At 37.7% G+C, this 22093-nt stretch overlaps 5 protein-coding genes across 8 annotated transcripts; 3 read left to right on the forward strand and 2 right to left on the reverse strand.

Moving 5' to 3' along the window:
- Window positions 1-259: 259 nt before the first annotated feature.
- On the reverse strand, window positions 260-5415 carry LOC140763455 (uncharacterized). Its single transcript, XM_073101651.1, has 14 exons — window positions 5152-5415; window positions 5021-5068; window positions 4621-4681; window positions 4474-4506; window positions 3767-3891; window positions 3454-3588; window positions 2958-3034; window positions 2617-2867; window positions 1851-1907; window positions 1590-1758; window positions 1447-1504; window positions 1280-1365; window positions 1121-1177; window positions 260-909 (listed from the first exon to the last, which is right to left on the reverse strand). Exons 1-14 carry the CDS (start codon window positions 5285-5287, stop codon window positions 835-837), a joined length of 1368 nt encoding a protein of 455 aa, XP_072957752.1. The 5' UTR covers window positions 5288-5415; the 3' UTR covers window positions 260-834.
- Window positions 5416-6908: 1493 nt separating this feature from the next.
- On the forward strand, window positions 6909-7619 carry LOC140763456 (putative invertase inhibitor). The gene has a single exon (XM_073101652.1). The coding sequence runs from the start codon at window positions 6951-6953 to the stop codon at window positions 7488-7490; it is 540 nt and encodes a 179-aa protein (XP_072957753.1). The 5' UTR covers window positions 6909-6950; the 3' UTR covers window positions 7491-7619.
- A 282-nt stretch (window positions 7620-7901) lies between these two features.
- LOC140763457 (vesicle transport protein GOT1-like) lies at window positions 7902-11911 on the reverse strand. Of its 2 annotated transcripts, none has more exons than XM_073101653.1 (7): window positions 11793-11911; window positions 10004-10110; window positions 9548-9651; window positions 9351-9431; window positions 9151-9248; window positions 8301-8334; window positions 7902-8203 (listed from the first exon to the last, which is right to left on the reverse strand). In XM_073101653.1, the coding sequence occupies exons 2-7, from the start codon at window positions 10017-10019 to the stop codon at window positions 8162-8164; spliced, it is 375 nt and encodes a 124-aa protein (XP_072957754.1). In that variant the 5' UTR covers window positions 10020-10110; window positions 11793-11911; the 3' UTR covers window positions 7902-8161. The 2 variants fall into 2 exon arrangements, with proteins under 2 accessions (XP_072957754.1, XP_072957755.1); XM_073101654.1 differs by having other exon boundaries at window positions 10004-10106; window positions 11793-11815.
- Window positions 11912-12219: 308 nt separating this feature from the next.
- Window positions 12220-17519, forward strand: LOC140762870 (SH2 domain-containing protein A-like). 3 transcript variants are annotated; one of them, XM_073100844.1, is made up of 12 exons: window positions 12220-12478; window positions 13334-13525; window positions 14093-14293; window positions 14390-14482; window positions 14977-15054; window positions 15141-15308; window positions 15559-15879; window positions 16023-16306; window positions 16391-16553; window positions 16661-17001; window positions 17101-17172; window positions 17265-17519. In XM_073100844.1, exons 1-12 carry the CDS (start codon window positions 12299-12301, stop codon window positions 17299-17301), a joined length of 2130 nt encoding a protein of 709 aa, XP_072956945.1. In that variant the 5' UTR covers window positions 12220-12298; the 3' UTR covers window positions 17302-17519. The 3 variants fall into 3 exon arrangements, with proteins under 3 accessions (XP_072956945.1, XP_072956947.1, XP_072956946.1); XM_073100846.1 differs by lacking the exon at window positions 12220-12478 and having other exon boundaries at window positions 13337-13525; window positions 14167-14293; XM_073100845.1 differs by lacking the exon at window positions 12220-12478 and having other exon boundaries at window positions 13448-13525; window positions 14050-14293.
- Window positions 17520-17709: 190 nt separating this feature from the next.
- Window positions 17710-21727, forward strand: LOC140762871 (ras-related protein RABH1b). The gene is made up of 6 exons (XM_073100847.1): window positions 17710-17983; window positions 19146-19216; window positions 20019-20107; window positions 20355-20466; window positions 21023-21113; window positions 21270-21727. The coding sequence occupies exons 1-6, from the start codon at window positions 17867-17869 to the stop codon at window positions 21414-21416; spliced, it is 627 nt and encodes a 208-aa protein (XP_072956948.1). The 5' UTR covers window positions 17710-17866; the 3' UTR covers window positions 21417-21727.
- The last annotated feature ends 366 nt before the right edge of the window (window positions 21728-22093 follow it).

Here is a 22093-nt window from a genome sequence, read left to right on the forward strand (position 1 = left end):
AATAAGTATCTCAAACCTTTTTATATGACAGACATGTAAGATATGAGACGAGCTAGTCAAAGAAAGCATCTGAATTCCTTGCCGCAGGAGGGCCTTTCAGAGACAGCAACTAGACTTCCTGGTTCAAGACAAAACAAGAGGAAATTCTCCCATTTGACAACAAAAGATAAGAGCAGATTCTTATGTAGCACCTGAAACAGATTTAGTAGTAGAAATGGAATGAAGTTTAACGCTTCATTCATTTTTGGAACTCGCAATATTATGTGGTAGAACCATCACGTTATCATCATCTCAGACAAGGATAAAGGACATACAGACCAAGTTTGAACAAACAAAGGCTGAGAATAAAAGGAGCTTTTATGCAGCAGTAGACAGCACATTCAGTGAATTCAGACCAGCGAGAGCTATCACTCTCTTTCAAACCAAATGTTCAACATGTTACATGGACTATACCGAAGAGATTTAGTTTTATGCTCAGGATGAAATAGTTACATCACCTTTTCCTGTAATTTGCTCTGCATGTAGCAAAGAACAGAATATATAGCAGTACACCCACTCAATCAGTTGGCACTTGACTCTTGCTAATCATGTCACAGGTCCAAGCTTGAAATGACTTTGATTCCCAAAGTATAAGAAAGAGTGCAAACATGATCTAAGCATTCGATGGATGGAGGAACTGTGGAGCAGTCTATATATCAGTTGGCACTCGACCATTAATAATCATGTTCCAAGTCGAAATTAGAAATACTTTTGCTTCCCAAAAGCGTCAAGGGAACTCAACGTGATATCCGATGCAAGAACTGTCAGTGTTGTTCGACGCGTGAGAAGTATGTGTTACATCAAGACATGTTTTCTTAGCAACCTATCATGCTTCAGCATTGTGCTCACACTCTCAACGACCAATACAGTCTGCAAACATTCAGAAACATGTTATCATGAGCATAAAGTTTCATTATTCAAAGAGATCTAGCAAGAGATACAAATACCAAAATCGGCAAAAAGAAAAGTTGCAAGTTACAACTCAGCTAAGCCTTATAAGGTAATTAGTTGTTTAGAATGATAGTAACAGATCGCTTCTACCAGAATGCAGCGAGTACTATAGATAGAAACTCCTAAGTACCTGCAGGCACGAATAAGCTAGTCCGGTGGCAAAATAAAAATTTGCATTACCAGTGCCCTGAAAATTCCTTCATGTTAGCAATGTCTCAATACACAAAGAAAGTAAGGTTATAGAAATATTGATATAATAACGTAAGCACAAATGGGGAGAGAGAGATACCCTCCAGATCCACAGGTTGTGCATAACAGGGCTAAGAAGAGTCACTGCGATGTATCCAAAGAACAGGAAGAAAGAGAACTGCATGTCTGCAATTGAAATGAGTAAGCATCAGTTAATGCCAAATTAATATTTGATATGATTCAGCAAAGCACCCCAAATCCAAATACCAGCTAGCTCATTGGCGAAAAGGCCCAAAAGACCTAAATATAGAGCTGAATCTCCAACCTTCAAGATTGAACATGTGAAAACACAAAATTAGTAGTCGTTGATAGATATGTAGAATCTGTCATGTGAAAGAAATAATACTTACTGAGGGATAAGATTTCAACATTGCTGACATGGAAATATACACAAAGGCAAGGAAACACGGGCGGTGTTTCAAGCGTATGGCCAATGGCAATAACATGAATAGAATATTCACGTGAAACACTAAAAGAAAGAAATTCCTGAAGAAGTCAAAGACTTCAGCAAAGAAGTACCTGGCATCATTTATCACATCCATGAGAAACAAATAAACATGAAAAAGAGTATCAATTTCTACAGAACATAGTGTACAGTTTAGATACGTCACCATAAGACACCAATATTTGGGGATAGATCCTCCACAGTAAGAATAAATCCATAGGTCCTGTAAGATCCAGACAAAAGATAAAAAAAGAAAAGAATGAGCAAAAGAGATTAAAAAAAAAACAGTAGGGAAGTCCATCCAGTGGAAAATTTATCAAAGATTTTCCAATACAAGGTTGCAAAATGGAACAGTTCACTGCAATTAGAGTGAAAATTATATTTGTATTTTGACAGAAGAGGAAGATAACAAGACCTCAGGCAAATATGTGTGAGCCACATGGATGAATATGAGTAGGAATTAACAATTTTTGCAAGATTTTAAGGCTAATGATCATTATAATTTTGGAAGTTGAAACAAAATTATGGTAATCATGGAATGGCTTAAGAAGATAATTTAAATTAACCGTGCAAAAGGTTATGCACGGTCCGGGGTATACACATTTTCTGGTTCTTAGTTATTTGTGTAAGTTAACTGTAGCTTAGGTTAAAAATCAGTGCTAATATGTTGTCCACAATTTCTAAGATTTTGGATATTTTCCATTTAATACCTGTCCTCTTTTAGAGTTCCAATACTCGGCGCAACACTTCAATGCAAGAGTAAAAAATCATGGAAGATGTTGAGAGCACTCTGACATACATTTTACTATTAACATGCAACAGATCCTTGTTGAGTATTGGTAGGAGCATAAAGAAGTCACATGCTAAACACTGGTGCGAAAAAAGTCAAAATAAAAATTGAAATATCATCAAAGCTGGTGCTGGCACCTTACTTTTTGAACATTTCCTGTAAGCCATCAGTCTCTTTTAGGGAGATGCTGCTCAAGAACAATACATAACATGACCACATAGACACCCACAAAATGAAGTGGAGAACCGGTTTCCATGAAAAATGATGATCAGGCTTATCACTTGTAATGGCACTTCTATCATGGCCTGAATGTGATGGATTGGTTCCATTTGCGTTGGACAGAAATAGCTTTGTCGGAGGAACATCTGGACCATATCCTAAAAGAAGGATAACCTGAAATAAAGCCTGAAAGTCAAAGACAAAAATATCCAAGAACAAATTCATATCCTTCAAGCATGAAAGTTATGGACAAAGAAAACATACCGGTAAAACAAGAACTGCAGGATAAAGAGATAGATGTGTTGCAATAACATATCCAAAGGCTGCCAAAGGGGCTAGACCTGAGAACAGATATTACATTCAGCATTCAGCTCAAGTGGTAAAGAATTAAAGCCACTGACAAAAAGAACACAAATTGAGCAACACAACTGAGCAATTTCTAAAAGAGAACGCACAGGCTATATGCCTGATACCTAGGTTAAGGATAACATTGCTGGCCATTGTTGACCAACAGATGCTCAATGACGCTAAGTGTCAATACAAGAGTGAACGGAATATCTTAATGTCTCAAGCATAATGAGCATGCTGACCTATTCCATGCTGGTTAAGCATGGCAGCTCGGGTTTGCAATTTGTAATAACATGCTTTACAAGCATATTGAGAAAAAGAATATATCGTTATTCTAAGTTCAACGAAAATAACCTAACATGCCCACCAGTCCATTGTGAAAAAAGGCCAAGACAAGTTACTGTTCCCTTACGTGAACAGGCTCCATAAATTGCCAGCACAGCCATCAAGTTATCAATTGGCGATGTACACAATCCCAAGCAAGTGACTATTGTCAATGGATTCCATAGATAAATAAGAGATGCAAAATCTCCAGCACTGATATTCACTGCAACATATTACCAGTCAAAATAAAAAGGTTAAAATGAAAGATAACACTAAGACAGATGTAATATCAAAATCCATGCAGAGGGAAGCTTTAATCAGAACTTTATAAAAATCTCATTTTTTTCCCCCATGACATAAGTGTGACAAGCATTACCCAGCCGCAAACACTTGCAGCTCACCTGAAGTTTCTACCAGTTTGGAGAGGCCCAGTGATTGCAAGCTTTGACGGCGTGCTAGGAGAAGTTTCCAGCCAGTTGCACGGATAAGCATGGCAGTAACCAAATCTGCAACCACAAATATCAAGCTGTTTCTTGCACTGGTGAGCACAACAGTAGTTATAAGATCTCTAATCATAAGCATCACTATGTATTGAGAATGACATAAAGACTTTTATATAGATATATTGCAGCCAAACATGGCTTAGGGATGTCAAAATCCATAAATGATGACGACATCATGCTCAAAACAATCAAAAGAAGAAGATGATCAGAAAGATAGCAGATGGCAGAGGTATGATTACCACAATATAGGACAATTAATATAGTCTTGTTTATTAAGCATTTCTTAGGCCAAGAAAAGAACTTCCAAATCACCATACAGGCATGCCCCGTCCAATTGTCCGTTACTATTAGAGCTCCCAGAATGGCCCCTATTAGCATTCCTATATCAGTTTATAGTAATGGTACTAAGGATATCACGAGTCACTGAAGGAGCTCCTTGGGAGCATAATTTTGATGCCTACTGCTAATGGACGAAAGAAAGCTAAAACAAGAAAAGAAGAAACCAAGAATGCACATATAATATTCTCTAGTGCAATAAGCATGAATCTAAAATAATAACGGAATTCTTTACGAGTCATAATCAATAGTAAACGCAGGAAAATTACCTGCAATAAAAGTTTGCAGGCTGCCCATCTGATCTGCAGTACCAAGAGAAAAAAAGGATGAATATTAAGTAGCTAAGTTAAATACATATACAAGAATTAGTGCAGCTGACATAGCAAAGTTCTTTCTCCCCGAGATAAACCATGTACCTTTTAATAGTCAATGGGCCGATAATCGACAATAGCAGGGGAGAACCGTGGTACATAGATCCTGAAAACGAATTCTTGAATTCAGAAAAAGAATGTTATTCATGAAAATGTATACATGCAATTGGTGATGCTGCTCCTCCTTCTCTCACTCTCCCTTCAAAACTCAATCATTTCCATCTCCAGAGGTGTCTGAAGTGCTTCTAGCTAAAGCACTGCAATGCCTCTTAAAATTTGCAACGATCTTTCCATCTCTATTCCCTCCTCAGAGTTGATTGATTTCAGTTTTCTTCTCACCTTCTACCAGCACTTTCTCCCCTTAATTATTATTCTCTCCATACAAAGAGGATCTAAGCGTTCAAATGAGCACAAAAGTTATTGCTAAAATCGACAAACAAATAACCTGCGTATGGAGACATCGAAGACTGCTTGAGCCAATAACCTTCCGCCACTGCAAAGATCCGTTTCCGCGATCAAGAAAATTGAGCTACTGTAATCCAACAAGAAGACACAGAGAAGAGAACGACGGCTTACAGCGGCGGAGACTGGTGAGAGGTGTGGCGACCTCAGGGCGAGAGCCGAGGTTGAGATCGCCGGAGAATACGATGAGGAGGAGGCGAAAGGCCGTCGCCGCCGCCACCATCGCCCAGTAGTATCGGATCTCCGCCATTTGCGCTCGACCCGACTGCTGCCTTCCGCTCTCGGCAACGAGGAAAGAGTGGCCCAGGGCTTATTCGGGTCGGTTTCTTAATATATCCGACCAGGATCCGATACATAGCGGATAAAAAGATCATTATTCGTGTTACCTATCCGATCTTAACCTCATCCGATAACACGCTAAGCGTGAATGTTTCATGGAAACTTTTGCATATCATACCCCATTTTAATCATGTATTACACTTCTCTCCTCCCTATTTGCAATACAAACCCTGTAGTCTTTTAAATATCGAAAAGAGGGAAACTTTTGCATATTACGCCCTATGTAATCATGTATTAAACTTCTCTTCTCGCAATTTACAAAGCAATCCCTGCCTCCTTGTGAAATTTCGACTGCAGGCCTGGCATTACTTAATCATGCATTATTAGTAGAGCCTTAATCATGAAAGAAGTTAGCTAAACAATGCTCGTATTTAAACTTCTCTTCTCGCTATATTTTTTCCATTGTCACCAGACGACTCTCCCAGCTTGGCTGCTCGGTGGATAGCAGCTTCAACATCTGTCATATAACTCAAATATAAACAAAGGATTAAAGCATTTAACAAATCTAAAGAATTAAGCAAGGGAAATAATTAATGATGTTTCTTAAGTACCTCATTACTAGCCTCATTAGCATAATTATATGAGTGTCTCACGAACTTGGAACAAAGGATTTTGCTAAAACATCAAACAAGTTCTGTTCTCTAATCACACGTTCAACCGAGTTTAATCGGATAGATCAAATAATTTGATTAAAAAGTGTAATTAAATGATCTCCATACCCAAAGAAGAGCTATGTCTGTTTGCATACTTTGAAGCAAAATGGGCTAGATCATCCTCAGCCTCAGAAAACCAATCTTGATGAGTGTAGTTGTTTCAGAGAGGCAAAGGAGGAGAAGGGAATTACGAAGCTTGATAGAGCTAACTCTTCTTGCTCCAAGCATCTTAATCTGATAGATTAAGCTAATTAGCCATTTAATTCAGTGGTCATGTAGGATTGTTGTACATTTCAGTAGATGACATGCTAATGAATGACATATTTAGGAGAATGGCTCTTGCAGTACTAATACTCCAGCAGCATTGGAGGAGACTAAATTCATTCAAAACATGGAAGTGAATTGATGCATGATTCCAGTTTGGATCTACTGTTGCTTAGACTCTTGTCAGACACTCAAACAAGAAACAAATGGATCTCAGAATCTATAACTTACCTAGTACTATGCCAGCTAGAGTTGGTGTCTCGTTGGGTGGGCCCTTGGAAGACGAATCAACCATTTTTCTGATTCCATCCACTGAAGGTGGTGAGACTTCCCAATTTGCCTGTTGTCAATTCAATTATCCAACTAATAGATAATCCGAGTCAAGCTTACATCCAACTTTAATCATGCCTGCATTAAATCTAAAATGGATAAAATTAAATCAAACATAAAATTAATTTAAAATTTATATTTTGTTTGTGATAAATATATATATACAATTGATCGAGCCATGTTAATTATTTTTGACAGCCCTACTCCTCGTGTATCCATTACAGGCTTCCAATTAATATATATTCCTTTAAAACAACCCACTTCTCCTACCTATCGTCTCTCTCTCTCTCTCTCTCTCTCTCTCTCTCTCTCTCTCTCTAACCAATTATGCATCCACTCCCTCTCCTCCTCCTCCTCTTCCTCTTCCTATTTCTCCATCCACTCTCTTCTCTCGCCAACACTTGTCTCATCGAGGACACGTGCAAGCATATCACCGCAGCTCGCCCTAACATCGGCTACGACTTCTGCATCCAATCCTTCAACTCCGATCAGGAAAGCCTCTCCGCCGACGCGCACCGCCTCGCCGTCATCGCCACGAGACTGGCCAACTCCAGCGCCGTCAAGACTGAATCCAAAATAAACGAACTAATCGAAGCAGAATCCAAACCTTCAACAAAAGATCAGCTCGGCGTGTGCTTAGAGGTCTACTCGGACGCCATCGACCACCTCGGCAACGCAGCACGGGACATCGAGGCCAGGAGCTACCGTGACGCCATGACGTTCCTTAGCGCGGCGCTCGACGCGGCGGAGAACTGCGAGGATGCGTTCGAGGAGGCGGCGGCGGCGGCCCCGTCGCCTTTAGAGAGGGAGGACGGGGAGTACGGAAGGTTGGCCGACATGGCTTTAGCTATTACGGCTTCGTTGTAAGTTGTTGTTTAGCTGGCGTTAAGTTCTTGTAAACGTGCATTTGGATTGTTAACATTTTACGTGGTCGTGTCAAAGCTACCAAAACACTTTTCTGGTAGGAATTCTCTACGTTGGAATACTTTAGCAGCTTGCCAAGTCTTCCAACAATCTAAAAGAAGAAGTTTTAACTCTCGCAAGAGGGTTCATGCAACCCGGATGCAGAGGACTTCAGCTGGGAAAAAAAAAGTGAGAGAAGATTCGAGATGAGGATAGGAGGATGATGACAACTGTTTGGAGTACAGCGATGTGGCTGTGGTGGTGCGTCACGGGTTGGATAGCACCAAGAGAGCATCTATATTTTATAATTCCTATTATTATTTAACTCCATATTAGGGTCCCATGAGTTTGTTTATATCACAAGGCACGGGTTAGTAACGTAATCAAACTAGTGGTCATCCTGCTTGCAAGAAAAGGTAATTACAGATAGCCCTCCCTTTGGAAAGTATTTAGTATTCACAGATAAAATTCCACATCAGGATCAGTTGTTTGTTAAGCACCAACAGGTCTTTTGACTTCGAAATATTTCTACCATCCAATAAAATCCCCAGCAAAGGATTTCTTTGCAGAAGTTTGAGACAAAAGCCAGGCAGGGCAATATCGCAGATCATGGACGAAGCAGAACTTGATAGAAGTTACACAGGCGCTCTTCTTTTGCCTTTATAACGGTAATGGGGCTGCGAGCAGAAATAAAGCAGTGAATAATTAAATTAGTAACGAGATATGGGTATATTCATTGCTAAATAATTAGTACGTCAACAAGAGCTTTCTTACCAATGTCGCGAAATATCGTTCCAGCAGCCAACGACTGTTGAATGACTAATGTCAGTAGAATGTATGCACATAAGCAAAGGCAACTATATCTAGAAAGAAAATCGAGTACGAAGGCTAAACCAAAAGTGCATGATTCTATATATTTCTTCTTCCAAACCACTTCTTACTGATGTGCTAGCATAAAAATAAAAATAAAAATTTTAAAAAGACTAGCTAGTATGATTCGATGCATAGCCAAAAGGTTTCCCACACCTTTATTTTGTTACCATATAAACATTATAGAACAAGGAGCTGCCCAGTAGATATAAATGCAATATTTTCATGTGGTTGCCAACTAAATAAAAAGGTTTTGATCCGAGGAAATCTCCTCAACTCGAAGCTGCTGGGAATGTATGTATTGGCTCCACAAACAGGACAAATTTGAGAGCCTATAGTCCACCTGCAAAGAATGTCTACCTCATTCTATTAGGATTATTATCTTTGGTGGGAATCTCTCTCTCATGGGAGGAGAGGAATCACAGAGTGCTTGGGCAACAAAATAGTTCCCATATGTGCTTTGGGCGAGAATTAAACAGATGATGAAACTTTCGATCATGAAACCAGATCTCTTCTTGCATCCTTTTAATAATCCCATCAAGTACCCATATCTACTTTCTGTTCCTAGTGGAGCAAATCACACCACCTCTCCCGAAGTCCAAAAATCCTACCAGCACTGATACACATATTTAAGCCTACAAAGTTCAGAATGTGAGCCCGAAATTGACTCTTTGCTGCATCCTAAACCATCTAGAAGTTCAGAATGTAAGTCTGAAAAGTTATTGTTTCTTTCTCTGAAAAAAACAATCCATACCTGAGCAAAGCAAGTAACCCAGAAGCCTCCAAAATTATTCCAGTAACAAGCCATCCCATCAGGACAATAAGGAAACCAACACCAAGCAAGACAGCACCCTATCAAAGAACAGATCGAGAAATAAGACTACCGGCACTGCAAGAAACCACTAGCTCTTTAAAAAAAAAAAATTCACTAGCTCAACTAATATGATAACAAACCTTGTAATTCTTTGGCTTTATAAAGAACCGCATGACTGATTCTCGTCCAATCATTAATATCACCCCTATGACAAAGATAATCTGACAAGTTTCACAAACAACAGATATGTTAAGGCTATCATATGGTGGTAATAATAATAATAATAATAATTATATATATATATATATATATAAATTTAAACGGAAAGCAGCAGTACGTTGCCAAATGCTAAAACATTCCGTTGGAAGAAGAACAACGATGCAACCAAGGAGAACAGTATCCCAAATACAATCAATCCAAGTCCAATCTCTCTTTCAACTCCTGGGCCAATACAGGTGTAAATATATGTTAGAAGATTGTAACAGAATTTTTGTATCCAAATGCCACAGAAAAATGATAGATGAACACTGAACTTTTGACATATATAAAGAAAAGAACTTTGACAAGATAGATATTGGTTTGGCTGGAACAGACCCCAGAAACATTATGCTTAGAAGAACACAATGCAGAAGATGCAAATGCTCTTAAATTTTTTCTAACAGTAGTATAAAAATATTGCTCTGTGATGATAGCTATAAAGAAGAACGCTGAAACAATCATCTACCATCTCTAAACACGTGGCATAAAATAAAGACTTAAAAAAATTGGAACAAAAACAAAAAAATTATCTTACTTCTGGGCTCCTCCATCTCAGAGGAAATTATTTTCCTTGAAATCTTGAAAAATCAAGATGTTGGTCACCAAACACCGGTCCTTGTAAGAGTGTGAGTCTAAGTCTGCCTAGCATTTTAAACCATAATCACATTACCACCAAATAACTGATAACAATCACTTCATTTTGAATAATAAAACACTTTTATGCAGTGATAAACATAAGGAACAAAGATCAGCTAATTGCCCTAATTATACTTGTGAACAGTGAAAATTAACTAGCGTACTTATTTATGAAATTTGATCATATCTGTCACTTTGGGCTTCTCATAGAATGAATAACAGTCCAACTATTTTCCTTTCATATAGTGTATCTAAATCAATTTGAGCATGTTATCTGCATGCACCAGTTTTATAATGAGGATTTCAAAGAAAAGCTACAATAAAGATTAAGGAACCCACTACACTGATCCACCCCTTAGAACATACCAACTAGAATATTTCACCTAATATACATAAATAGCTACCTTTACGCAATCTCCAGTGTAAAACTTAAACTAGTAAGTGAGAACCTTAAATTACAAACAAATAATAGCATATAAAACAGAAAGGTACATGACAAAAAATGAGAACATTGGTAAATTTCACCGATAATACTGATGTGTCATTCGTAACCTCATTACATGAATATTTTTTTGTACATTCATATACTCTGCAAATACAACAGAAATAGTAATTGCATATTCATATACTACAATTTTGAACCTCGTTTCATGTGTAGTTAATGGTGTATTCATATATATCCTCCAAAAAACAACAAATAATAGTGAAGAACTTACAACTGATATGTAACATACTAACTCTTATAATTCCCAATGAATTTTATCTGTGCATTAATTAAAACTACCGAAGTACATCCATAAACTCCACATATATATAACAGCAAACTTCTCACAAGTCTGATATAGTACTCTAATTTCTATAATTCACTTTCAATTTTTAAAAATAAAAAAAAATTTACTTTCCTTTTCCTTTTTTCTAAAACAGCTGAGAAAAGACAGAAGAGGGCAACTGTTGTAAATAGAAAATCTTGCAGCTCATAAAAATATTGAGACTTAGAATGTGTATATAGTCACTTCTACCACAGCTGTCTATATTATGCATTCAAGTTAAAAAAAACAACAATTTATATTAGTGTGGTGGCAAAAAGATGCCACCACACTAAAAGTAGAAGAATGTATAAGAAATTATCCGAAGTCTAGCGTTTAACTTGCTAAATTAACTTCAGATTTGCAAACTTTTCCTCTCATATGTACCAAGATAACCCTGACATTATGATTACAAGAACCGGTGTCCGAACATAAAACTCGTCCTCAAATGTAAGTCGATACTGTACAAACTTTCTCACATAATTTATTATCCGAAAAGAAGCAACCAAGAGAAATTCTTCAATCTCAACGGCAAGTCGGTGATAACGGGAAAAGCAGAGGGCAACCAATACCAGGAGAAACCCTAATCTTGGAAACGCAACCCTAAAAGTAATGGATGACACTGGACACACCGGATCAACGAAGCACTAGTCACAAATCAAGATCGCAAAATGTCAAATCTAAATCGAGAAAATCTCACAATTTGCCATCAAGAAACCGGTCGCGCCAAATCTAAAACGAGAACAACACCTATCAAGATCGATGCAAGCCATTTCTTACTCGATCCAGTAAGGACTGGAAAACATTTACGGATTCGGAATCCGAGCGCATACGAGTTGAAGAATACATCTTAACTACTCGATTCAAGATCAGAATTCTCACCCAAGTCCACAGAGAGAGAGAGCGCGAGAGCGAGAGCGACAGAGCGGGAGGGTAGTATTTATAGTATCTAGGGAGGCAACAGCCGTGATGCTTTTCCTGGCCGTCCGATTAAATCACCGCCCTGATTGATATCGTTGGTTTTGGTGTATCATATCATATGATTGCAAAGAGTGAAATAAATAAATATGTTAATTTTATCACATTATCTATTTGAGATAAGATTTTATACCTAACTTGTCAAAAAAATAGTTTATTTAAATGTTTGATTAACCAAATCAATCTTAGATATGATCTGACGGACGGCCCAGATCGATAAGCCGCTCCGGTAGCTCAATACCGAACTCCCAAGTGGACTCGGGGGACAGCGGAGAAACCGTTAACTAACGCCCGATGAGAAAAATAACTAAATTATTGAAAGCGAAAAGAAAAGGGTTCCGTTCCCTTCTCTCTCTACCCTCTCTTGCCCCAAAACCCCAACTTCCAAAAGCTTCGAGCTGCGGCCATCCATGGCGGACGAGGAATTCCGCGAGGAGGACTACTCCAAGATTAGGGATTTACGAATAAGCTTCGATCGAGAAAGCGAAGGAGGAGGAGAAGAGGAAGAAGAGCGAAAAGACGGCTTCTTTCTTTCTTTTTGGATTTATCTCTCGAGTTCTGCCCGCCCTTGTTCCGTGATCCTTCGTCAGGTGAAGATTTATTCCGTTTCTCTCGAGTTCTGCCCTCCCATGCGTTATTTCTTGTTCTGCTTGCTGATTTGAGTAGAACCCACATGCGGGGTTACTAGCCCTGCGAGAATCGAAATTTTTGCTGATAGAAAGGTCGTTCTTTCTTTGGTTTTTATTTTGGGTTACCAATTTCGTGTCCTATCACTTGTTGCTGTCCTGGTTGAAATATCTCTGTACAGACTGTTCTTGATTTTTCCCCCTTTTGTTTTGCGTTCCACTTTTTCTGAATCCATGAACATATATATGTTGATATATCACAATATTATTTTCTTATTCGGATTAACAAGTATCAATGTAGGAGGATTTTACAATTCTAATCGCTGTATAAATTACAAGGCCTTCATAGCAACAATTTGCCAGATTTTAGGTTACTTAGAAGTTGCAAAAAATACTAGGCTTCTTATTTAAGATTTGTTATGTTTGGACTTTGGATCTAAATGCTCTCTTTATATTAACCTTCTTGTACAGCCTCATTTCATGATTTTGGGGTAGAGGCTCTATGTAAATTTATTGATTACCTTGTTGACGATGACAGCATTTAAAATTATATCAATCTGGATTGATGATCTAACAATAGCACAGGATCTTACAAATGAGTTATGTAACAGATTGGTACATCTTTATTTAAAGTTGTGTTTTTAATGGTAATGCCTGGTAGTAATATGTCATTCATTCCTCTCTTGTTGAAGTCCTATGTATGTCTTTACTGCCTCTTATCCTTTATTCATAAAATCAAATGTATAATCCCTAAGAGGGGATTTATTCTTTAATGGTGAGATGGATGAAACATATAATTAGCTTTTCTTAATAATGCAGGTTACAGTGGAAATTCAAGATGATGTTCCCTTTCTTGCTCTGAGTGAGCAGAACAAGCTAATACTCTTCCCTTTGATGAACTTGCATAAAGAAGCTCCTACGTCTGGAAGCTCCTTTTCATGGACTAACATGCCACATGTATCTGCGGCAATTGAATGCTCACGAGAGAAATGGGTTCATATTGGATGTGAGGTATGTAGCCAGTTAAGGCACACTATTGTCACATACTCACGTTGATCCTAACCTTGTATATGTAGAAAAATATGTTGGATACTACCTCTGAGTCTTTAAAATAGTACCTTGTGTAGAATGAGATATTAATGCTTTTCTTAGTTGTCAACTAGTTAGCGGTACATTAAATGTTGTGAGGACTGGGCATCATTTAAATTGGGTCCTTTAGATTCCAACTTTGATATCCGATTTTCAAATAGTGTAGGTTTTGAAGTATTGCACTATTCATACTTGTCATAAATCCACATCTAGAATCTATGTAGAAGTTCTTCTATTACCAGTGCATTAATGATTTTCTTCCTTATATCCTTGAACAAGGATCAAGACACAAGTGCAGTTTTTAAGTATCTTAAACCTTGCATATTTTTCTGTCCCCATTTCATGTTTCTATTCAATTATTCCTTTCTTTCCTTGTTTGCCTTCTCTTTTGAGACTAAATCATTTACTCTGGTTAAATTACATGAGCCTTTTCTCTACACATACAGATTATGTATGAAAGCTACTTGATAATGGATATGCTGATATCAGGTAGCTGCAAATTATATGAGGTTTAACATTGATGGAAATCTTGTTGCTGAGAAGCATCTATCCTTCTTATCCAGCCAGCATAACTTCCAGGAAGATTTGATGAAAATAACCTTAGTTGGTAATGATGGGAACCTTGAGGGTTATGCCTACAATATTGAAGTTCTACATATATCAGAAGCAAATAAGCATCAATATGGAAAGGTTAGCCAAATTGTTACAATCTCTGTATATTAGTTTTTGACAACATGTAACTGCACCTTTACTTGTCCATTACAAATTCTTTTTCTTGGGTATCAGAATCCTCCAGTAAAGCTATCTCTTGACAACTCATGCCTCTCTGATGGAGTAGAAGAGGGTGGTGATGGTGTTTGGAGCATTGTGGGTGGAAAGGTCTGAAATTTCCATTCATTAACAATCTGCAGCTTTTGTAATAAATTGTTTTAGCAGTATATGCTACTGGGTTCTTAAGTACTCATTAGCACACTAAGGAACTACAGTATTTTGTAAGATTTGACGAATGAAATACCTTATGTTTATGCCATGCTTTTTGGCAATTAAATGCTGCTACCATAGGATGGCTGAAGAAATCATTTTGTTAAAGTATCAATATTTGGTTATATGGTCTTCTCTGAAGGCTTGGAGTCCCAAACTTTCTACAGTATCAACTGATCATCTGTCATCAATTAGAAATATTTTATAGGTTCTACTATTTGACTGTGTCACCATAGCAACCTTCTAGCAGAAAAAATCTAATTATCAAATATCTGTAGCAATACCTATCTGAGAACTTGTACAAACAATCAAATCTGTTGCATGAGCACAGTTACTCAAAATTCTGGCCTACTTTCTAGATCATGTTTGTAACCAAGTTTGGCTAAACGCAGGCGTCCTGTCGCAGAAACTTTTCCCTTGAAGTAGTCTTATTTGATGCTTTTAGTAAATTGGTGCACAAGGAGATCAGGGTCAGTTTCTATCCTACATCTTTAATGTAAAATAGATGTTTTAACAAATTTCCCACTTCTTCCTGATGATATTTGTGCCATTGCAGATTGTTGCTTCACTTGTGTATGCAGACAGTGGAACTCCTGTTGAAAAATCAAGAGACGATGAAGAAGCCCCACTACTGACAAGTTGTGATGGACTTGAATATCCCTCTCCAGATAAGCCTGTTTCACTTCTTCGTGGCCGTGCAACATTCAAACTTAAAATGTCTCAGGTAGTTGGCCTATTGATTTAAATGGAGATTGCTTTGCATATTACAATAATGAAAGCTTTACCTAAGAAATTAGCCAGCAATGTGAATGCTTTATATATATATATATATATGTAATTGCCATCCTTGGTGCATTGCCATTCCATGTTTTCTCTGTGGACTTTCAGGATTAGGCTGTCTCTCTTTTCTTTTTCTTTTTCTTTTTACCTTTACTCTTGATCTTTGAGATGATATTGCTTTCTGGTTGTTCCAGCTCTCCTCCAAATCTGACAACCGGCTGTTTCGTGTTTGCTTTCATGCACTGCATGATCAAAGATATCCTTTTCTTGAAGCATACTCCAATCCAATACGCTGTATCTCAAGGAACCGAAATAGCCGGCAATCTGGGCATGGGAAAAGATTTTCTTCCACAGCGTTGGTTCTTGATGAGAGACAGTCACCTAGTGTCAATGATGGATCTGGAATTATTCGTGATATTAGTAGACTTGGACACTTCCAAATACCGTCCAAGCTTTATAAGCTAGACCATAATGGATCACAAATGGCAGTTGATGCTAATGGAATCCCAGTGCAGGTAACTGACCAGTGCTATTACAGCACATTGCCAGCTATAATTTTAGCCATCTCCAGGATTGTCAGACAAGTGTAGTGAATGTGTGTGTGCGTATGATTTTTTCTTGATGTTACTTACTTGGTGATCTTGGATATTAACCTTAGGATGGGAAAGCATTTAAGATGTGTTCAGAAGTAAAATCCACCAATGCTGAAGGAACAAACAGTGCACCATCTGATTCTGAAAGCACTGATGCTAAAAATTCTGAATCCAGATGGTCTGGAGATGGTACAAATCCCATTTCAGATGCTATCATATTCAGATACTGTTTAGACGGCACATATGAGAGGTCAATGTTACTCAAACAGACTGCCGCCTCTGCTAGCGATGAAGACATGGCTAATTTTGCAGAGCAGGTTGGATTGTACAGTGGATGTTCTCACCACTGGTAATAACCATAGAGATACCTTCTTATGTTTTAAATCTGTAACATAAATAATTTTAGTTTATGCTGATTTTTTTAATCTTTCAGCAACCAAATTCTCATATCGAAGCAGTTGCTCCAAGAGGGTGCTAATATTTGGAGTGCAATTTCTCGGAATAATAACCGTGTTCTTTGGACATATGCCATACCTGAAATCATTAGGAATTTCATGTGCATCGCCCATTCTGCAACTAGGGGTTTGTCTGGACAGGTTGTACCACTTCCCTTTCTGGCAGTTTCAGCTAATGTGGTCTGTCTTGCTTTCTCAATCAAAAAGAAAAAAAAAAACTAAATCCTTTGCATCATGATTTGATCCAGGACCTGGAGGTTTTGCGGAAAATTGCTGGGTGTGGTGACGAGTTGGGACGTGAAGAATTTGACAGGTTGTGGTATTGGTTATACCCAGTTGCACTTTCTTTGTCGAAAGATCAAATAAATACTTTGTGGGTATCTACATCTCCCAAATGGCTGGAGGGATTAATTACTAGGGAGGAAGCAGAGAAGGCACTTGAAGGTCCTAATGGACTGAAAAAACCAGGAACTTTTGTGCTTAGATTTCCTACATCTCGCAGTTGGCCTCATCCAGATGCTGGCAGTCTTGTTGTTACTTATGTTGGCGCAGACTCTGTGATTCATCATAAGCTTCTTCTTAGCCAAAGGTGCATTTATCTTCATTTTTTTCCTTTTCCTTCTAATCTTCTGATTTCAATCTTGTCTTGCCATGAAATATCTGTTCATATATTCAATGGCTCGTTCAGTGACACTGAAAAGGATTCGAGACAACTGCAAGACTTGCTTCTGGAAGAACTGGAATTATCTCATTTAGGAAGGCAAGTTCTCTGCAACTAACCAACCATATATGCATGCGACTAGAAACCCTTCAACTATCACACAGATATAACTTGCTTAAATGCTCCACCAGGTTTAGCCGACAAGAAGCGGCGACTTGCCCGAGCTGAAGAAGCCTGAATCTAGGGACTTGCCTTTTGTAGCAGCTTCATTTTTGCCCCTTTCAAGTGTTGACTAATTTTTCCCTGAAAGGTGGTTGATCTCAGAGCGTAATATTATGGAAAATTATCAGCTATTTTACATGTTTTCGCCATTATATGAGAGAGATTTATTCACTATGTAATGACAGTCGATCGATATATATATATATGTAAGAAAATTCCTTTTACTTGATGTTGTTCTCGAGATTAAATAATTTTCCGATAATAATGCCTCTAATGTTATCGGTATATAGTTTGTGCCTTTATTACATATTGTGATGCCACGTGGCTTCTAAGTCGCAACTACATTAATTTTCCTCCGATCTCCTACTAATTTGAGTGGACTACTTTCCTACTTCATTTGACTCTCTTATTACGCCCTATTTTTCATCACTACTACTAATGATTTCTTGCGTGTAACCCCACATCTCTCTGTCTCTCTCTCCTTCGACTTGGCGTTGGTTTCTTCGTCTCCTCTCTCTCTCTCTCTCTCTTTCCTTTGTTGCTCGATTAAGGCATCGAAAGATCGATCTCGATGGCGCCGGTATCGGCTTTGGCGAAGTACAAGTTAGTGTTCTTGGGGGATCAGTCGGTGGGGAAGACGAGCATCATCACCAGATTCATGTACGACAAGTTCGACAACACCTACCAGGTGCAGATCCCATCTCATGCTTCGATCCCAAGTTAACGGTTTCGAATCGTTCTTTCACTTCAATTTCTTCTACCTCTTGCTCTGCCGTGTGAACTTTTGGTGTAAGAGATAGATCTGATTGATTCTTGGCCAGGTTACTGAAAACTTATATTGGATTTGGAGTGTTCATTGGCGCTCTGATGGTTTTAGAAAGCTTTCTTTAGTTTGATTCTTTAGTATAAGCATATGTCGACATGAGATGTAGCCGCGCGTTACCTTACATTTGAGTGCCTTTTCTGTTATTAGAAAGACCAGGGCTAGCATACTGCATACATAATTTTGTTGGACTTCGAATCTAAGGTGCTGCTGTCTTCCTGTTTCTTTTGCATGTTGATTTAATGTAGGGCAACTCCTCCATTTGTGATCGGATCTGATTTTGCATTAGGAAAAGAAACATTCAGGCTGCTTGTTGAGAGATATAAAGACTCTTTGTTGATGTTCGTACATTAGGTTGCCTTGTGAGACGTTAGTTCGACTTTTTGTTTAGAAGGGATGTACCCCTCTCGACCATTTCCATTCATTTATTATTTGGCATTATGGATAACTTTTCTTTGTTTCACGCACCAATACTTAAAGAGAAATTAAAATTTTCACGTGCCAATAATTATAAAAGAAAACTTAATGGAATTTGTTGAATTTTGGGAATTCAAGACAATTTCATGATGATAGGCACAAAATTAAATGATTTTCTAGGATGAAATAAAAAACTAAAGGTAGCACAATCCCTTCTTTTGTGGAACATGTGTTCTGCGTACTGACTAAAGTCTAAAATCTTCCTTGCAGTTCTTTGAATAGTTGTTTCTTGCATTTTCTCTTTGAGATAGTAATGATGGAAACTGTAACATTTCATAACATGTAGATTAAGGTTGATAACATTCCCAATTATTTATTTGATTTTATGCTGCCATTCATGTATTTCTTTAATTAGGAAGTAGTCTATTTCAACTTTCATCTGTGGATTCAGTTATTTTTAACTAGCAATGCTGATCATTCTGTTTTTTATAATCCCTTCAGTTTTTTTTTTGGTGCTGATTCAATGTTTGTCTAGAGAAGTACAACACACGGAAGCAAATTTCATTTATTCACAAGCGCCTTTTTTTGCCACTCTTATTTTCTATTACAGGCTACAATTGGCATTGATTTTCTTTCAAAGACTATGTATCTTGAAGATAGGACTGTAAGACTGCAACTTTGGTAAGATCATTGTTTTTTTTTTTTGTTGTTGATAAAATGTGATTAGGTCACCCAATTTTGTTTGTGAAACTCCCATTTTACAAAACAACTCTCGGGCTACATTTATTTTCTGTCCAATATACTTCACCTCTGGTACAATCATTCAGAAAGTTACACCAATCCAGAGTCATAGACCAAAAGTCAAAACTATCTATGAGCAACACCCGTACAAAATATAAGACATGCTAAGAAGCATATCTGGCACCCTTTTTGTCCAGGATTCATCACCTTCTATCTCTTCAGCAACCCACATTCCTGTAAACCTGTCCAACAAATAAAATAGGCCTTAATAGTCTAGTTTGTACAAGGGGAAAAGAATTTCTAGCCTTTAGTGTCAAGTTTTGATGGCAGTTGACTCAGTTTCCAGTCTGACAGCCATCTTAGTCTTTGATTGTTATAATGCTTGCATGTCTTATCATTTCTATTTCCTTCAGCAATAAAAGTTGCTATTCTAATGTATCACCATGTCAAGTTATTTATAGCCAATATTTAGTCCTTTGTTCCTAGAAATTCGATCTTATACTCTCGTATGAATCCAAAGCCTTCTTATAGTTTAATATTAGACACCTAGAAAATATAATACCAACTTCCAGTCAGTGTTGATATATTAAAAGCTATGACATAAATGATAACAATGAATTAATAGATAGAATTAGTAGGTGTTCTGCTCCTTAAATGAATACTTTGACTGTACAATGTCTCATCTTTGTACTTCTAATATTCTTTGAAATGACTTCTTTTTCTTACTCTTTATCATCTATAGGGACACAGCTGGGCAAGAGAGATTTAGGAGCCTAATTCCAAGCTACATTCGGGACTCCTCTGTTGCTGTCATTGTATATGATGTTGCAAGTAAACTATATATTCAAAGAGACAAGCATTTATCTATCTTAGAGATAGAATTGCATTTGTTACCTTCAGAAGATTTTAGTATCAGTTTTGCGGTTTTCATTGTTTTATCTGATTAGAAATGCTTTGTTTATCGTATAAGAAATTTGATGCTGATATTAAAGTTTGTTGACATTTAACTTCATATCTTCCTTTATAACACATGAGCTTTTAGTTGATCACTTTGTTCCCATTTTTCCTCTTGGTGCAGGCCGACAATCTTTCTTGAACACTTCCAAGTGGATTGAAGAAGTCCGCACAGAGAGGGGCAGTGATGTTATCATTGTCCTTGTTGGAAACAAAACTGACCTAGTTGACAAGAGGTTATCAATTGTGACTTTCTAACAATTATTTTCTTTTGCTTATTTTCCATATAAATAGGTTAGATTTATTGTTCTTTGTTTTTGAAACCATGAGAGTTTGATGTCTGATTAAGTAATGATGTGATGGTCATATCTTGTACAATTAGTTGAGAAAGACTAAAATCATTTGGAAGTAGAGATAGACCATTCATGCATGTGCAAGTATGTAAATGTATGTGTGCACACCCATTCACAAACAGATGCATGATTCATAGTTTCTTAAATCAATTCAATTTTCTGTTAAATCATTTAAGTGACGACCAACTTAAGAGCAAAAAAATGCATGCTTTACAATTTCTAGTTTTGAGGTTTTTCTGCTTGATGCCATCCATAATGATACGAGTCTGCTTCAATTCAAATCACATCTTGATCTGCTGAGTTACCTGCATCTAGATTATGAGTTCCTCCTGATCTTCTTTTAGCTCTTTCTTTGTCTGTTGTAGCGTTGAATTTACTCCTTGTTTAGTGCTTATGAGATTATGACTTACTTTGTGTTTGATCAACTTTGACGTGACAGGCAAGTCTCAATAGAGGAAGGAGAAGCGAAAGCACAAGACCTTGGTGTCATGTTCATTGAAACTAGTGCCAAAGCCGGTTTTAATATAAAGGTGCATTTCACCTTCCATTTATTTCCTTTCCCTTTCTCCTCTCGGATTCTCAGTTCTTTCAGTATCAGAGAACTTGATTATAGCCATCTATTGTTCTGGATCTCTTACTGCATCTATTTCCCTGAAGTCAGTTACTAACTGCCCGGGTCACTGCAGGCACTATTCCGAAAGATTGCTGCTGCATTGCCCGGAATGGAGACCCTTTCTTCCACAAAGCAAGAAGACATGGTTGATGTGAACTTGAAGGCTACAAATGCAAATTCATCCCAATCACAGACACAATCTGGCGGCTGTAGTTGTTGATCCTGCTTTAGATACCAGTGAACGTGTTTCATCGTGTCATTTACTTAAACACAACTACTGCAATAATATCTCTGAGGGGGGGAGCAATGAAGGTCGGTCGCCATTGTGGTAAATCAATCTCGTTAGTGTGTGATTCTAGTTGCAACTGTTTCGCAATGTTCTCTCTTTGTCCAACATCAAAATCTTTCTTTTCCTATACCGTTATTCTAGTAGTTGTCTATTCCCTAAGCTTATGTACAAGAAATATGAGTAGTGGAAAGTTTAAAAATGAGCTTTGTTATTGTGCTATAAAATCTCAGTATTTCCGGCTACCGAGACTTGCCTCTATCTACAGTCTGTAGTCCATGACATATAAACTTATATTATGTGATTATAGTGCTGCAGTGGCAAATTCTGAGTGTAAAAAGAGTCAAGCTCCACAAATTAAATGATAGCGCATTTACTCTCTTTGACAACAAACACCACCATTTTAAGCTCGAAAACACCAAACTAAAAGAAGCTATTAAGTTTGTAATATTTGAACGAAAAGAAATCCGGAGATAGAAACATCATCGACTCATCTTCCTTATTATCTCACTTCTCTATCACAGCAAAGAAAACGACAAACACTATTTCACCATCGTTCTTCATCGACTCATCTTCCTTATTATAATGCAACGGTGCACTAGCTCTGCTTC

Source organism: Typha angustifolia, chromosome 7, assembly GCF_048772165.1.
Source record: "Typha angustifolia cultivar Huaian chromosome 7, ASM4877216v1, whole genome shotgun sequence".
In the NCBI taxonomy this organism is placed as follows: domain Eukaryota; kingdom Viridiplantae; phylum Streptophyta; class Magnoliopsida; order Poales; family Typhaceae; genus Typha; species Typha angustifolia.

Bases quoted from the DNA above. Each gene is read 5' to 3' on its own strand.
- LOC140763455 (XM_073101651.1), bottom strand. From the start codon at position 5,287: ATGGCGGAGATCCGATACTACTGGGCGATGGTGGCGGCGGCGACGGCC. The intron at 5,069-5,151 runs GTAAGCCGTCGT...GGATCTTTGCAG, and splicing joins TCTCACCAGTCTCCGCCGCT to TGGCGGAAGGTTATTGGCTC. The intron at 1,759-1,850 runs GTGACGTATCTA...AAATGATGCCAG, and splicing joins CCAAATATTGGTGTCTTATG to GTACTTCTTTGCTGAAGTCT.
- LOC140763456 (XM_073101652.1), top strand. From the start codon at position 6,951: ATGCATCCACTCCCTCTCCTCCTCCTCCTCTTCCTCTTCCTATTTCTC.
- LOC140763457 (XM_073101653.1), bottom strand. The intron at 8,335-9,150 runs GTATGGATTGTT...GTCATTCAACAG, and splicing joins GGGTTACTTGCTTTGCTCAG to TCGTTGGCTGCTGGAACGAT. The intron at 8,204-8,300 runs GTAAGAAAGCTC...TTCTGCTCGCAG, and splicing joins AACGATATTTCGCGACATTG to CCCCATTACCGTTATAAAGG.
- LOC140762870 (XM_073100844.1), top strand. From the start codon at position 12,299: ATGGCGGACGAGGAATTCCGCGAGGAGGACTACTCCAAGATTAGGGAT. The intron at 13,526-14,092 runs GTATGTAGCCAG...TGCTGATATCAG, and splicing joins GGGTTCATATTGGATGTGAG to GTAGCTGCAAATTATATGAG. The intron at 15,309-15,558 runs GTAGTTGGCCTA...TGGTTGTTCCAG, and splicing joins TCAAACTTAAAATGTCTCAG to CTCTCCTCCAAATCTGACAA.
- LOC140762871 (XM_073100847.1), top strand. From the start codon at position 17,867: ATGGCGCCGGTATCGGCTTTGGCGAAGTACAAGTTAGTGTTCTTGGGG. The intron at 19,217-20,018 runs GTAAGATCATTG...TATCATCTATAG, and splicing joins ACTGTAAGACTGCAACTTTG to GGACACAGCTGGGCAAGAGA. The intron at 21,114-21,269 runs GTGCATTTCACC...GGGTCACTGCAG, and splicing joins AAGCCGGTTTTAATATAAAG to GCACTATTCCGAAAGATTGC.